The sequence below is a fragment of the Aquarana catesbeiana genome, linkage group LG01 (genome assembly GCF_042186555.1).
Source record: "Aquarana catesbeiana isolate 2022-GZ linkage group LG01, ASM4218655v1, whole genome shotgun sequence".
In the NCBI taxonomy this organism is placed as follows: domain Eukaryota; kingdom Metazoa; phylum Chordata; class Amphibia; order Anura; family Ranidae; genus Aquarana; species Aquarana catesbeiana.
The window spans coordinates 222968488-222985181 of NC_133324.1; the positions used below are offsets into that span (position 1 = coordinate 222968488).

General features: G+C 45.2%; 1 protein-coding gene across 4 annotated transcripts in view; it reads right to left on the reverse strand.

The window, feature by feature from the left end:
* Positions 1–16694, reverse strand: part of TCN2 (transcobalamin 2) — a 63578-nt gene that overhangs the window by 10712 nt on the left and 36172 nt on the right. For all 4 annotated transcript variants that reach the window (XM_073625356.1, XM_073625366.1, XM_073625374.1 and 1 more), the window contains 3 exons: positions 14256–14431; positions 10436–10616; positions 7317–7494 (listed from right to left, as the gene is read on the reverse strand). In XM_073625356.1, the coding sequence (XP_073481457.1) occupies positions 7317–7494; positions 10436–10616; positions 14256–14431 (535 nt within the window). The remainder of the gene's footprint in view (positions 1–7316; positions 7495–10435; positions 10617–14255; positions 14432–16694) is intronic.

The window sequence follows — 16694 nt, forward strand, 5'->3', positions numbered from 1 at the left end:
CTGCTCCCCATTGAAATCAATGGGGCAGCGCTGGGATACCGGTGGCGTTTTGCGGGCGCATTTAACCCCTTTTCGTCCGCTAGCGAGGGATTTTTAATCGCCCCGCTAGTGGCCGAATAGCGCCGGTAAAGCACCGAATAGCACCGCTTTAGCACTGACGCCCGGGCGTCGGCAGTGTGAAAGGGGTCTAACTATCCGGAAACAGTGACAGGTAAGGTTCCCTATTTAACAGAGCGTCGAGCTCACTGATCCTGGATGCTGAAGTAATGGCGATCGGGAACACAGCTTTAAGAGTGAGGCATCTGAGTGACGCTTCTTCCAGAGGTTCAAATGGACTCCTTGCTAAAAATTGCAGGACTACCAACAGGTCCCATTTAGGGAAACTTTTGACCAGTGCTGGCTTAGATCTAAAAAAAATCTGACTAAGAGCAGTTCAGAGGCAACAGATTTTTCTAAGAACACCGCTAGTGTAGCAACCTGTACTTTTAAGGTACTGACTGCTAGTCCCTTATCTGCACCATCTTGCAAGAACTCCAAGATGGAAACAAGGATCCCTGGGTCTTGGGCCGATGAATTGCACCATGAATTTTAGACCTTCCAGACTTTAGTACAGATGTCTCTTGTTACCCTTTTCCTGCTCAATAGTAATGTTGTAACTAGATGGTCTGAAAACACCTTGCTCTCTAGGAGCTGCTCCTCAGATACCAGGCTGCGAGACACAGGCTGGCCACATCTGGATGATTTACTGGACCTTGGATTAGCAGATCCTGCCTGAGAGGTAGATGCTAACAAGGTTTGGTCGCCATTCCCAGAACAGAACAGTTGAGAACCGGGCCCTTTTCTGCCAAAACAGAGTAATTAGGATGACTGGTACCTTTTCCTGTTGGATCTTCCTTAATACCAGTGGGATTAACTGGAATGGGGGAAAGCGAAGCAAAGGTGAAATCTCCATGGATGCACCAGAGCGTCTATCCCTAGTGATCCTTTGAGATTGTTTAAAGAAAAGAACTGAGGAACCTGTGCATTCTCCTTTGAGGCAAACAGGTCCACCTCTGGCTGTCCCCACATACTGGAAATTGTTGAAGACCTCCAGATTCAGAGACCACTCTGCTTCCTGAATGGGGTGCCTGCTCAGGAAATCCGCCACTCTGTTCAGGGTCCCCCTTAGGTGGATTGCTGACAGGGATAGCAAGTGCTTCTCTGTAGAGGTCGATCGATATATTGGGCGATTTTTGGCATTTTTTAAATTAATCGGCATCGGCTGATTGTGCTGATAAAAAAAGGCCGATTTAAAACTTCAGCACGACTTGCAAATAACTTCTGTAATAGATGTCAATGCAAGTTGCCTGAAGTCCTGTGGAGACTTGTCTTTCCTATCTGGGCATCCTGCCAAGTCTGAGAAAAGAAGCAAAGAGATACAATGTTTATACTCATCAATGGACTGAACTCCATGTGTAGGAGTTTTCAGTTTAAGACCTGGTTCACACAGGGGCGACTTGTCAGGCGACTTAGCCACCTGACAAGTCGCGTCCCGTTCTGTACTATGGAACCGTTCTAATAGGAGCAACTCAAGTCACTCCGACTTAGAAAAAGGTTCCTGTACTACTTTTGGGGCGACTTCAGGCGACTTGCATTGACTTCTATACAGAAGTCGTGTGCAGGTCGCCTCACAGAGTCGGCCTGCAAGTCGTGTTGCCCCTGTGTGAACCGGCTCTTCCCATTTAAAGACTAAATCTTTTCTCACAGTTGTTGCTTACAAAGTAAAATTCCTCTATTTTCTGCTAGAAGATCACTTAGAACCCCCAAAAACATTATATATTTTTCTTTAGCAGAGACCCTAGGGAATAAAATAGCGGTTGTTGCAATATTTTATGTCACACGGTATTTGCGCAGCAGTCTTTCAAACACAATTTTTTTGGAAAAAATACACTTTAATTAATTTTAAAAAAAAAAATAAATAAAGTTACTAAAGTAAAGTTAGTCCTTTTTTTTTTCATACAAAAGTTTTGATTACCTGTTTTTGTGTATTTAATATTTAAGATATAGTTTTGTTTAATCTACAATTATACATACAAGTGAACTGATTGGAGGTTTGTTGTGTTTAATAAATGTTTAAATGTAAGACATTTTCTGTATCACTTATTACTTAAGGCTGCTTTCACACTGGAGCGGGCAGGCATTGACGGTAAAATGCTGCTAGTTTTAGTGGTGCTTTACCCTCATTTTAGCGGCGCTATTTGGCCGCTAGCGGGGCGCTTATAACCCAGCTATTGGCCGATGAAGGGGTTAAATGCGCTTGTGTAGCACCGATGCCGAAGTGCTTTGCAGGCGCTTTGTTAGCGGTGCCATTTCAATGGGCAGGAGTGGTGGAGGAGCGGTATACACTGCTCCAAAGATGCTGCTTGCAGGACTTTTAACATCCTGCCAGCGCATCGCCTCAGTGTGAAAGCACTCGGGCAGGGGGGGCGTTTTGCAGGCACTGTTTTTAGCCTAAAAGCGCCTGAAAAACGCCCCAGTGTGAAAGGGGTCTAACTGTTATGCCCTGTACATACGCTAGGATTTTCCGATGACCTTCGCCAATTTGAGGACCTTGTCGCCTCCTTGGACCAACTTCCTTGAGAGAAGTTTTTCTCTAGGTGGGCCCCCCCATCCCCAAGAGCTGGCATCTGTTGTCAGTCTTCTTTTTCGACTGAAAAGGCCCAAATTTAGACCCCTTGATAGGATCTCCTGACTCTTCCACCACAGTGTCCTCTTCACCCTGGTTGGAATCTTCACCTCCGTGTTCAGCGATCTTAAGCTGTGATCCCATGACCTCAGGAGAAAAGTTTGTAGACACCTGAAGTGCAGTCTTGCCTACTGAATACCCGGCACTGTTGAGGTCAGTACAACTAATGCCGACATAAACTTGCCTTATCGTTAACGGCTGGTTGGTCTGCAATATCGACACAGTGCACTGAACCCTGTCCCTTTTCTCTGGCGGGAGAAAAATCTTCTGTTCTATTTAAATGATTTGATAGCCCAGAAAGCGAACCTCCTGTGACAGGTTTAGGGGGGGGGGGGGATTTCTGGGGGTTTAGAATCCATCCTAAAGATTTCAGATGGTTGCATGGCCAAGTTGTCCTGCAACCTTTCCCTTGAGGGGGCGAAGAATAGTAGGTCGTCCAAATAGGGAATCACTGTGATTCCCTGAAGATGAAGTGGAGCTAGGGCTTCCGCCATCACCTAGGTAAAGATCCGAGGCGAGGATAACAGTCTGAATGGCAAGGCCTTGAACTGCAGATGATGAATTACACCTTCCATCTTTACCGCCAACCTGAGATACTTCTGGGACTGGAGCGAGATTGGGATATGCAGGTATGCATCCGTTAAATCTATTGATGTGTAACATTATATGTAACACAGTAACATGCTATGTAACATTCTGGGGTCAGCAGATTTCTGACTGAAAAAATCAAGTCCATCTTGAACTTTCTGTACTTTACGGATTTGTTCAAAGATTTTAGATTGAGGATCAGTCGGAATTCCCCTGCTGGCCGTCTTACCAAGAAAATGTGAAAATAAAAACCCTGTTGCCGCTCTTCTGGTGACACTTGGATCACTACACCCTGCTGCATCAGCACCTTTAATAAATGATGACTTGATGATCAGGGCTTTTACTGGATCCTTTGGGGTATTCGTCACAAGAAATCTTCTGGGGGGGGAATTCCGTAAACTCTATTGCGTAGCCAGTATAAACTGATTTGATGTTATGCCTGACCACTGCGGAAGGAAATTTTGCAGCCTTCCGCCCACCCGAGTCATTGGGATTTTTTGCCTTGCGTAGCGTAGGAGGATGGAAAAGGAAAGGATTCTGCCTTTGCCTTTAGCTTTGTGTGCGGACAAATTCTTCTCCCCTTCCTGGAACTTGTTGTCCTGATCCTGAGCTCTTTAAAGGTAGGAGAAAAAAAAAAAAAAAAAAGCTTTTCTGGGGTTATTTCTTCTTCCTATCAGCAGTCCTGTCTAGAATGGCATCTAGGTCACCTGAAAAGGAATCCCACAGAGTTTACCATTCGATGCTGCATCACCTGGCCAAGTCTTACGTCATAAAGCTCTTCTTGCCGAATTTGTTAAGGCTACTTATCAAGCCAGCATTCTAAATGCTTCGGCTGAAGCATTCTGTCAGGGCTGGGCTCAGCCCTTCCTTCTCTGAGCTGGCCGCTCAGCTGTCAGTTAATTGCCAGCTCTTATCTCTCTACAGTGACTCACCTGTTGATGATTTCCTGCTCGTCAGTCCTGCTTAAGCCGTCCAGCTCAGATATCTCTGCCTTCGCCTGGTCAACACCACAGAGACTCTCCTGCATTACTGTTAAAGACTTGCTTGGCTGACGTTCCTTCTGGCTCCAGATCCTCCTTGCTGTTCCACTATGCTGATTCCTGGCTTCCTGACTTCCTGACTTTCTGGCTTGTTCAACTATCTGTTCTGGTTACTGAACTTTGGCTATGTTTTGACTACGTTTGTTCTATTTACTTTTATTATTAAACAAGTGCAATTTAACTGTACGTCTGTCTCGGTCTGATTCACAGTTTCTGAAACATCCGCTATATAGGCTACCACAGAGGACAAGGTAGAAAAGAAATCCAAAATCTCCTGTTTTGGTGAATCCACAACTACATGAGCTTTTAGCTGGTTAACCCAATATTCCAGGTTCCTGGCTCTGCATGTTGTGACCATAGCTGGCTTTAAATTGCTCATGACCAATTGGCTCTCTTGCTCAAGAGATCTTGGCATACGCTTATCCATTGGATCTCTTAGGACCCCCATGTCTTCAAAAGGTGGATCTAGAGACCTAGGAGAAGGCAGCAACCAGCCTGGTGAGCTTTTTCCATACCACAGAGGGGTCTTCCTCAAAACGAAAAACGTCTCGTGGGCTCGAGAAAAAATTTCTCTCTGGTTCCTGCCATTCTTCCTTTATGGAGTCCGAAATTACAGAATGAACCGGAAATGTCTGAACTTTAGGCTCACGTATGCCGCGTACACATGAGCGGACTTTACGGCAGACTTGGTCCGGTGGACCGGAGTCCGTCGGATAATTCGATTGTGTGTGGGCTCCAGCGGACTTTTTCCCAAAAAAAAAAAAAAAAAAAAAAAAAAGGAAGAAGTTTGACGGACCTAGAAATGAAACACGTTTCAAATCTTTCCGACTGACTCGAGTCCGGTCGAAAGGTCCACTCGTCTGTATGCTAGTCCGACGGACAAAAACCAATGCTAGGGCAGCTATTGGCTACTGGCTATGAACTTCCTTGTTTTAGTCCGGTCGTACGTCATCACATACGAATCCGTCGGACTATGGTTGATCGTGTGTAGGCAAGTCCGTCGAAAAGTCCACCCGTGTGTACGCAGCATAAGAACTGCGTACATGTGGTCGTGTAGTGTTAGTTCCTTTTTTTCCTTCACTTAGGCCAAGGGCAACATGTATGGCTCTAATGCCGCGTACACAGGATCGGAATTTCGGCCCACAAAAGACCGATGAGAGTTTTTCGTCGGAAAATGTGATCGTGTGTATGCTCCATCGGACTTTTGCTGGCCGAATTCCAGCCAGCAAAAGATTGAGAAAAAGTTCCTATCCGAAAATGCGATCGTCTGGCAATTCCGACGCGCAAAATTCCTACGCATGCTCGGAAGCACTGAACTTCATTTTCTTGGCTCGTCGTAGTGTTGTACGTCACTGCGTTCTTGACAGTCGTAAGTTCAGCGAACTTTTGCGTGACCGTGTGTATGCAAGGCAAACTTGAGCGGAATCCCGTCGGAAATACCGTCATGTCTTTTTCCGACGAGAAGTCCGATCGTGTGTGTACGCGGCATAAGAAGCCCATCAACTACTTCAAGGGATAATTTAAACTTAGAAGGGCCGCTTCCACCCCCTCACTCTCCTCCTCTGCTGAACCATCATTGGAAGGAGCGGGGGATTGACCCCTGGTAGAAGGACTTTCTGAAAATTCTCTGGGACAGAAAGAAAAACCTGGGAAGACTTGGATGTGGAAGGCTGACTAGCTGCCGGATTAACCAACGAATCACAGAATGACTGAATCGTGGCATACAGCTCCTTTTTTACTGAGGCAACCAAGTCATCACAGACAGAAGCAGATTCCTCTTTGACTAAGGAAGCAATGCAAGTGCTGCATAAGGCTTTCTTCAAATTCTCCCCCATTTTAGCTTTGCATGAAGGAAATTTATTTTTGCCTGAATCTGAGCTTTTGGCCAAAGAGAGTAAACAAAAAAGGAAAAAAAAAAAAAAAAACCCAGGAGGCCTTTGCCAGTCTCCAGAAACAGACTAAAGTGCCCAGACAGGCCCCCGCTACCGGGAGGAAAAATGGTCAGGAATCCCTGTCTCTCAGGAGCACCTAAGAGACCATGGCTCCCCCCCCCCCACCCCCACGGATATTCCATCTTGGCCGGAGGAAACACAAAAACTGATGGGTGGTAAGGAGGTGCCTCCCTTTAAAGATCTGGAGGAAGGAGGTGTTTCCTGTTTTCCGCTGGGAGGAGACAATCCCTCAGGTGCTATCCTGAAAGGCACCTTGGGAAAATATACATAAATGCCTGTGTTTGGATATATCAATATGTATAAACCACATAAAGTTATCTCAATATAATAATTTTTTTAAATGATGATCCTTTAAAGAGAAAGATCAGTGGAGAATATCCAGCTAGAAGTACACAAGTGCCCAAAGAAAACTCACTTTGTGAACATAATGGCATCTACTCATGCACAGCACATTGGAATTTGAAGACCATGTTCCAGTGCAGCAAAAATCCAGTCCCGTTTGCCAAGAACAGAAAAATTGGTGTACAGTGCTCAGATTGCCATACTGAACATATTGTATGGTTGGACTGTTGATTGCAACATACATATGTTAGCCAGAATTTGGCATTTGCAGCATAAAATTGTTGGTAAAAAGCCACAAAACAACGAACATGATGCTATGGAATTATTAAAAAGGAAAACATGAGACACATTAAAAAAAACAAAAAAACTTCTCATTCAAATTTATTTAGCACAAGTCACAAGGGATATATATCCACTGTGTGCCCCAAGTGCCTTTTTGAACCCAAAGATTAGCTTGCTAAAGTATCGGTGACATTGTCACACTGAAATACTGCATAGGATCTGGAAGAAAAACACAAAGCACACCAAGATTAAAAGGAAGAATAGACAAGCCTCTTATATTTAGACAGTACTTGCTTATCCCAAAATTCAGCTTTAAAAAGGGACAAAACCCCCTAGAATCATAAAAATAGTGCATATGTTGAAATTGGGTCATAATTGAGAGCTTACGAAAAATTTGAATGCTCCTGTGCAGCGTTGAGAACATCCAGAAGTGAAGATTGTGAAGGGACCTCAATGACTTCTTCAAAATGATGACCTTCCACTATTAGTCGGACATGAATTGGCTTAGCAGCAATGGCAACTTCATGCAGGGCAGGAAGAGGGGTAGGGATTGACAACGGCTTATCTAAAAGGAAAGAACAGAACAGATTTACAAACAATGAATATTGTTACAGATATTATAACTGAATATTAAAACAAGGGAAAGAGTGGGCATAGACAGCACAACAATTACTGGCAATGGTCATGATTTTAACTATTGGTGACAATTAGGACTATTCTGAGCTCTGAGAGGGTAATAACATCTGCAGCTGAATGTAAAATCAAGCATTGCTGGCAAAAAAAACATAAAAAAAAAAAAAAAAAAAAAAAAAAAAAAATGAAGAAAGGTCAGGTGGCGGAGCAGACAGCCGGGAGCCTTCGACATGAGCAAAGCTTTTCTCTTTTGTTTGGGGGTTGGTGGTGGAGGCAGGCATCGTGGTTGATGTTGGATCTGCACTGGGACACATAGGTTTTTTTTTATTTTTAATAAAAAGAACCAATCCTCACCACCACAGCCCAGGATTGTGGGGAAGAAGACCTTATACCCAAACCACCAGCCCCCCCCCCCCGCCCCCCCCGATATGTTGTGGGCATGTTGCCTGGTATGGTTCAGGAGTGGGCGCTCGCTCGTCCCTTTCTGACCTGCTGGCCTGGTATGCATTTGGGGGGGGACCCCATGCTTTTTTTTTTTTTTTTAATTTGGCATGGGGTTCCCCTCAGAATCCATACCAGACTCAGAGGGCCTGGTATGGATGGGGGGGGCAGGCCATTTGTTTTGTTTTTTTATTGCCGGCAATGCTTGTTTTTACATTCAGCTGTCAGCGGGGAAGCCGGTTGATGACTCATTGGTTGTTAAGGACGCGACGGACAGCTTCCTGGCCTGCACCTTAATAAGCTATTGTAGGCTTTTGTGGTGCAGTTTTAACAAGCCAAAAGCACCGCAAACATGCATAAGGCATTTGGGGGAGCATTTTTAATGCTCATTAAACTCTTATCAACCACACCTATTAACATGCATTAACACTATAGGCGTGTTTGATAAGCGCCAGTATTTTGAGCAAGCGTGAATGAGCCCTTACAGACCTACAGCTCCCCAATTAGCAGTGCTTTCTTTCCTACAGCTAATACGAAAGCTGTAGGTCTTGCACAAAGCACAGGGGTCCTCTCTTCAGCATACTGCAAGGAATTTACTTTTCGGCTGGGGCTGGTTTAGAGAAATAAAAAATAACTTTAAAAAAAACAAAAAAAACAAAAAAAGGGGACATAGAACTGTTATGCCGTGTACACACGAGCGGACTTTTCGAATCCGGCGGACAATCTGACCGTGTGTGGGCTTCATCGGACTTCCGAAGGACCTTTTCAGTCGAAAAGCCGACGGACTTTAGATTTGAAACTTGTTTCAAATCTTCCCACTGGAACTCCGCCAGACTCAGTTCCTATCGGGAAGCCTGTTCGTCTGTATGCTGGTCCGACGGACCAAATACGAAGCAAGGGTAGCCTACAGCACCTGCCCGCGAGAAGGTTTCCAGCGCAATCCTATTGCGCTGGTTCTCAGCGACAGGGTACTGTATGTCTCGCGCTCGCTGCAATAGGAAAAACACATTTCCTATTACAGCGAACGCGAGATGACAAAAAATGGTGTGGGGGTTCCCCCAGAATCCATACCAGACCCTTATCCAAGCACGCAGCCCGGCCGGTCAGGAAAGGGGGTGGGGACGAGCGAGCACCCCCCCCCTCCTGAACCATACTAGGCCGCATGCCCTCAACATGGGGGGGTGGGTGCATTGGGGGAGGGGGGCGCCCTGCGCCCCTCCCTCCCCCAAAGCACCTTGTCCCCATGTTGATGAGGACAAGGGCCTCTTCCCGACAACTCTGGCCGTTGGTTGTCGGGGTCTGCGGGCGGGGGGCTTATCAGAATCCGGGAGCCCCCTTTAATAAAGGGGCCCCCTGATCCCGGCCCAATGCCCTACGTGAATGAGTATGGTGTACCCCTACCCATTCACCTGGGGAAAAAAAATGTGTCAAAAAAAACAAAAAACAAAAAAAAAACAAACACACTAGACAGGTTTAAAAGTAATTTATTAGGCAGCTCTGGGGGTCTTCTTCCAACTTCAGGGGTCTCTCCGGCCTCTTCTCCTGGTGTCTCTTCTCCCGATGCCCCGGGACTGTGACGTCAGGGCGGGGGGCCGGAATCAGGGGGCCCCCTTATTAAAGTGGGCTCCCGGATTCCGATAAGCCCCCTGCCCGCAGACCCCGACAACCAACGGCCAGGGTTGTTGGGAAGAGGCCCTTGTCCTCATCAACATGGGGACAAAGTGCTTCGAGGTGGGGGGGCGCGGGGCACCCCCCCCCCACATGTTGAGGGCATGCGGCCTGGTACGGTTCAGGAGGGGGGGCGCTCGCTCGTCCCCACCTCCTTTCCTGACCGGCCAGGCTGCGCACTCGGATAAGGGTCTGTTATGGATTTTGGGGGGACCCCCACGCTGTTTTTTCAGCGTAGGGGGTTCCCCTTAAAATCCATACCAGACCTAAGGACCTGGTATGCTCTGCGACAGGGTTTGCAAGGTGTTAATTTCGCCGATAAATGCGGCGAGATTGACTTCCTTTTCTAGTCCCATCGTACCCGAGTCACGTTCAAAATGAATGGACTTGTCCGTGTGTGGGCAAGTCCGTTCATTCGGAAGTCCACTGTAACTCCGTCGAACCTAGTCTGCCTGAAAGTCTGGTCGTGTGTAGGCAAGTCCGTCCATTCAGAAAGTCCGTTGGGAAGACCATCGGACCTAGTCTGCCGGAAAGTCTGGTCGTGTGTACAGGGCATTACTGTTTTGCTGCACCCTATTTTTATTTATACCATTTGGACCAAAGCTTAAAATGGGATTAAACTTACATATTCACAGGAAGTTATGCAACACTATACTGGTTTTAGTGTTTGAAAACTCCTATTTAGGTATCTAAATTTTAAATAAAACATTAACAATTTGCAAATTTTATACGACTATAAATTCAACCCTGGGTCACTCACGTACTTGTGGATGCGTCACACTTTATATTTGCCAGATTTAGGTAAGTCTTCTGGTGGAACACAGGTAATAACTGGGACATCATCATTGGATTGGAGAACTTCCCTTGGACCACTGCTTCCAGTAAGGCTCTTATTGCTTTGGAAGAAGGTTCTCTGCCGCTTTGACCACCAAGTGCTAAGAGGAACTTGGAAAGAACAATTTTACTGATGTTACTAAGTCCTTAAAAAACTGTCTTCAGTGTTTTGCAAGGGGCTTTCTACTGTGGAACGGGACACTGCTTTCTTTATTGTACTGTGTCAGTACATCTACCCCTTCACAAATATGATTTGTCATTTTTCATTCTTCCATTCATTTATTTGAATATATGGAAATCCCAGGCTTATGTCTAAGCAATGCTTAAAGGACAAGTTCAAAAAATAACAAATGCACTTTTTTTTTTACCTGCAAAAAAAAGCCTGTAAAGCATTGCACTAGTGATCAGCATATCACTGATGCCATGCAGGACTCCTGCAGATCTATCAGTGTATAGGCTTGCTGGTACCTTGTATGAGCAAGCAGATACATTCTGACAGGAAGACTCAATTAACTACTACAGAGCTCATAGCACCGTAGTAGTTCATTGAAAACTAAAGGCTGCAAAATGTTGTATTTTTCCATTCACAGAGGACTGTGAATGAGACGTGTGGCCGGTGGACAGAGCCTTGCACAGCTGCCTTTTTTTTTTTTTTTTTTTTAAATTGTGGCAGCAGACATAGGGAGAAGATTCCTGGCCTGCTGTCACAGTGAGGATTGGGGTTGTCGCCCTGCGCCCCTCCCTCAATGCACCCACCCCCCCATGTTGAGGGCATGCGGCCTAGTATGGTTCAGGAGGGGGGGGTGCTCGCTCGTCCCCACCCCCTTTCCTGACCGGCCGGGCTGCGTGCTTGGATAAGGGTCTGGTATGGATTCTGGGGGAACCCCCACACCATTTTTTTGTCATCTCGCGCTCGCTGTAATAGGAAATGTGTTTTTCCTATTGCAGCGAGCGCGAGACATACAGTACCCTGTCGCTGAGAACCAGCGCAATAGGATTGCGCTGGAAACATTCTCGCGGGCAGGTGCTGTGTGTATATATATATATATATATATATATATATATATATATATATATATATATATATATATATATATATATATATATATATATTTTTTTTAAATAGACAGAGCTTTCTTCATGTGGTATTTAATCACCACTGTTTTTTTATAATCTTTTTTTCTAAACAAAAACGAAAAAAAAATACCAAAAAAAACAAGTTTTTTAGTTTCTGTCCAAAGGGCAAAGTGACCACAGAGCGCACTTGAGACACTTGGTTCTGGGGGGGGGGCAGCCATGGACGCCCTCCCAAAATGAGAGAGCTGCGCTGTAGCCATCTTTTGGCTATAACGCTGCAAACAGCCAGTTTGGCGGGGACCGGCCGACATTCAGCCTGTGTGTACAGCTCCCTGTCCGACAGAAGCCGGTCTCAGAAGCAGCCCCCCTGTCAGAACACAGTCAGGTGTGTTGTGAGCCAACAGGGAATATGGAGACAGGAGGAGAGAGCAGAGTGATGGCCCCATCAGAATAAAGCTTTTCCTTCACTATCCAATCACTGGGTGGAGGTGGGAAGGTGACCTAGCTGCCTTGCTTAACCAGAATAAAAAAAAATAAAAAAAGTCAGGTCACCTATGCAGTCTGGCAGGGCTGTGCAAATGTTAGGACTGCATGAACAGAAAAAGATCCCGTCACAGATAAAACAGCCACCATGTAAAAGGATTTTTGACTTACCATTAAAATATGTTTCCTGGAGAAACTGTGCCCATACACAGTGAGCTCTCCCCTACTTTAGCTGAGCTCAACCACTGCAGTAATCAAAACAGCTTGGAGTGGCCGCTATCTAGCTCTGATGGAGCAGTGCAAGCATGCCGTTTAAACGGCCTGGAGCGGCTGCTAACCACGTGCATTATTGTATTATTCAGCTCATCCAGAAAACAGCTGAATGGAGGGAAATGAGAGGCCAATGGTTTTTCTTGAGAGCCCCCCCAAACAGATGGATCACTAATGGGAGGGCATGCAACATTTAAAGCAGGAGGAGCAATGCTGGTATGTGCAATTTACAGGATATGGACTTTCATGGTCCAGGTGGTACTATGCAAATTTGCGAAATGCCGATGCTGGAAAGTCCATGAGGAGCTAACAGACCTAGCCTTTAAGAGGGTAGAGAGAACAGTAGAAAAAAAAAGGCTCTTTTCCCTCAGGACCCTGGCATCAACAGCCATGCTGTTAAATGCAGCGTCTGAAACACTGGCCCATGGGACGGAAGGTCTGTATAAGCCACAACTTCCCATGGAGCGTCTGCCAGTAGCCTGGTTAAATACCAGCTCCTCTTGGGCCAATCTGGTGTGATGTGAATCACCAGGGTACCCTCAATCGCCATCCTGCAACATAGGTGAGGGAGACTCTGGAGGGATGGAAAGGCATACATCGGCCTAAACGGAAACCATGGAGTCAGAGTGTCCACTGCAAATGCTCCATGTCCCAGAACCTGGCGACAAACCAGGCCAGTTTGTTTTTGAAGGAGCTCCATGTCTTGTGTCCCCCAGTTGTGGCAAAGTGCTTGAAAATTGCATGCAAAAAGGGCTCATTCTTCTGGTTCCAGTTACCAACTGAGAAATTCCACCTTCCAGTTTTTAATGCCTGGGATAACAGACAAAGCCAAGATGTGACGTTCTGTCCATGAGGGAATCAAGTCTACTTCTTTTATAGCAGCAGGGCTCCTAGTTCATTCTTGATAACTGATGTAGGCCACAGCTTTCTCTGACAACCATGTCGCCTACACCAAGAGGGTGTACAGGACCGCACCCCAGCCTGACAGGGTGTAACTGAAAATTTTCCAGGATTGAAGAGGAAAAGATTTTCCTAATTCCAGCCCTGGAGGGGTACGCACAATCCTTCGCAGTAGTGGGGTGGGAGGAGTGGTGCCTCATTGCAAGCAACTGTAGGCCACAATCCAGGGGTATGGAGCATCACTGCTAATATTGTACCCATGAGACCAGGGAATGTGCAATAGTCAGCATCCAAAGTCTAAAAGGGTAGGTACAGGCTGCACTGGTGCAGAAATTTCCTCTGACCTGACACAGCGAAGGGCATAGTATGTGCCAAAGGCCACCCGGGTACCATTGCACCCAGCCACAGTAGAGTGCCACTCTAAATTTAGAACAGGTGCAACAGTGCCATTGCAAGTGCCCTTCAATACTACATGGTTCCATACTGCATGCCACAGGGGAACAGCAGTGGAAAATACCCCAAAGGAAATAAACAATTATGGCACCCTGAAATGAATGTTTAAAGGGCTTCTGCCCTGTATTCACCATTCACCAGTGGTTATGGTGTAACCAAGCATTGTTAGAATAATCCTAATGGAAAAAGAAATACAGAGAAAGATGGGGGAAAAAAAAACTCCACACAAGAAGGCAAGCTTCTTTCAGCAGACAAAAGAGGTCAATCACGTAAGGATGCTAGAAAAATTAAAAAAAACACTGAGGCCAGCTCGGAGTGGAAAGTATATAAGGGGGGGGATTTTGTCTGTGTATTTCACAGTTTGTCTGGAGTTCAGCTTTAAAACCTTGTGACTGCTTTGAGAATTTACTGCTAAAACCACCCCAATTCTATGTAACCACAAAATTATGTCAGGAATGTAAAATTTCAAATGTTGAGCAGTACAATAGATAAAAAGTATGACCGAAACAATTTTTCAAGTAATCTGGATGGCAAGCTGTTAGAGCGAAACATTCTCTGCAGGCTTACCTGTACAGCAAGAGGTGTGCTATAGATGTTTCCTAATTGCCCATCAGTGCCCTGTGAGGTCAAAATTTTGTCTTTAATACTTTTTATAGCCTTCTTCATGTAGACGACCTCTTCACGAGGATACTTATTAGAATTTTTTAAACATAGGAGTGCTAAACCAGCCATGGCTTCAGTGTCTGTAATGGTATAACATAAGGAGGCATGTTACCAAACAAATCAGATACCGGAAAAAAATATAAATAAACAAAATGTGGAACAAGTTGCTTCTTGTTGACCATAAGTCATTCAGTTTCTCCATTTTATTCCAGACCTCATATACATGGGAAGTATCAATGTATACACCCGTGCAAGGTCAGGGTTTACCCACACAGGTGTTCAGTGCATCCCTTGTAGTGCATGGCCCAGAATGCATACATACGTCCGTGCAGCCGCTGCGTCCCTGTTGACACAGTTGGAATACCTGCACAGAGATGAATGCAACACTTGTGCATCCCTATGTAGGTAAACACGGCCCACAGAATCCAAATTGTTATGAGCTGCAAGAGTTTTTTTTTTCGAACATAAGAGCAACTCAACAAGTCATTTGTATGCAGCATAGAATTTACTAGCAATAACTTACAACTTAATTCAAATATAATAGACACAATTTTGAATGGATATCAGTGGGTTGAATCACATAGTAGCTTCTTGTGATCTTACACTGCATTGGTGACACTTTCACCTCAGCACTGTGCGTCTTTGTCCTCAATAATACTTTGCTGCAACTGGACTCTAATGGCGCGTACACACGGTCGGATTTTCCGACGGGAAATGTTGGATGTGAGCTTGTTGGCTGAAAGTCCGACTGTGTGTACGCTCCATCGAACATTTGTTGGCGGACTTTCCGCCAACAAAATGTTTGCTAGCAGGTTCTCAAATTTTCCACCAACAAAACTTTGTTGTCGGAATTTCCGATCGTGTGTACACAAGTCCGTCGCATAAAAGTTCAAGCATGCTCGGAATCAAGAAGAAGGAGCCCAAAGGGTGGGGCACAGTCTATTAAACTTCTTCTTTATCAGCTCGTCGTACGTCACCACGTTCCAGCATTTGCAATTGTTGGCCAACATTTGTGTGACCGTGTGTATGCAAGACAAGTTGGAGTCAACAACCTTCGAACAAAAATCCACGGTTCTGTTGTCGGAAAGTCCAATCGGGTGTACGCGGCATAATAGTTTATTCTCTCTAAAGCAAGATCTATTAGGGCACAGTGGCTGTTGGGTGAGACTTGGAAGTATGGACTTTCCTATCCACATATAAGAAGGCAGCATGCGATTTAAAATTTAATGCAAATGCAATGTTAGTATCTGTCCATATCACAAATCAAGAATAATGGGACTATCTACTATATAAAAAAAGTGTTCTAATCCAGTAGTTCTCAACCCTGTCCTGAAGTACCCCCAACAGGCCATGTTTGCAGGTTTTCCTTTATCTTGCACAGGTGCTTTAAATCATTGTCAATGGCTTGGTACTTTGGACAGCTATTTTAGCTAAGAGAAATTCCCAAAACATAGCCTATTGGGGGTACTTGAGGACAGGGTTGAGAAGCACTCCTCTAATCCACGGCTGTCATTTCCTCCAGTCAACTGACCACTCTGCTGCCACCCTCCCCCAGAATACTTTGAGTTACAGTTTGCATCCTCTGTAGCCATTAGGACTACAGCATGATGTGGCACTATCCGCTGTCAGGTAATTAGATGGTTAGCAAGGCACACCCTCTTTCTAGTTGTGTGACCGTTACTTCCCTATTCTCGCCTTTCACACAATGCCTACCAGGAGGAAATGGCACAAAAAATGATGGGAAATGTAGTCACTTACAAGGTTTTGAGAGTGCAGGTTGGAATGCAGATTGAACCTGTCCATCACACCCTTTACATTGAAACTGGAGGGGAAGGCAATGGGCAGAGGTAGGGAAAGGTGTTTTTTTTTTTTTTTTTTTTTACAAAATATATCAATGGAAGGGCATTTTTAAGAAGTTACATTCATTTAGCAGAGTAGAGCTGATGCTTATGTCACCTTTCTATGAGCTGTATAGACTTCAGTTGTACTTTAACTTGCCAGTAACTAACAACATTTTTACTACAGCATTGGTAAAATTGGCCTTTCACGTAAACCTGTATACTCCTAACAATCTCTGACACCTAGGGGTCGATTTACTAAACTGGAGAGTGCAAAATCTGAAGCAATAAATAAAGCAATCAGCTTCCAGTTTTTTTTGTCAACGCTTGATTGAACAAGCTGAAGTTAAAAGCCAATTGGCTACCATGCACTGCTGCACCAGTTTTTGAACTCCTCAGTTTTAGTAAATCAACCCCGTAGAGCCCGAGGGCAGCAGTACGGTGGTGTGCTTTACAAATTTGCTTTTCTAGTAGGTCATCCTGGGATTTGATATTTCAGAAGAAT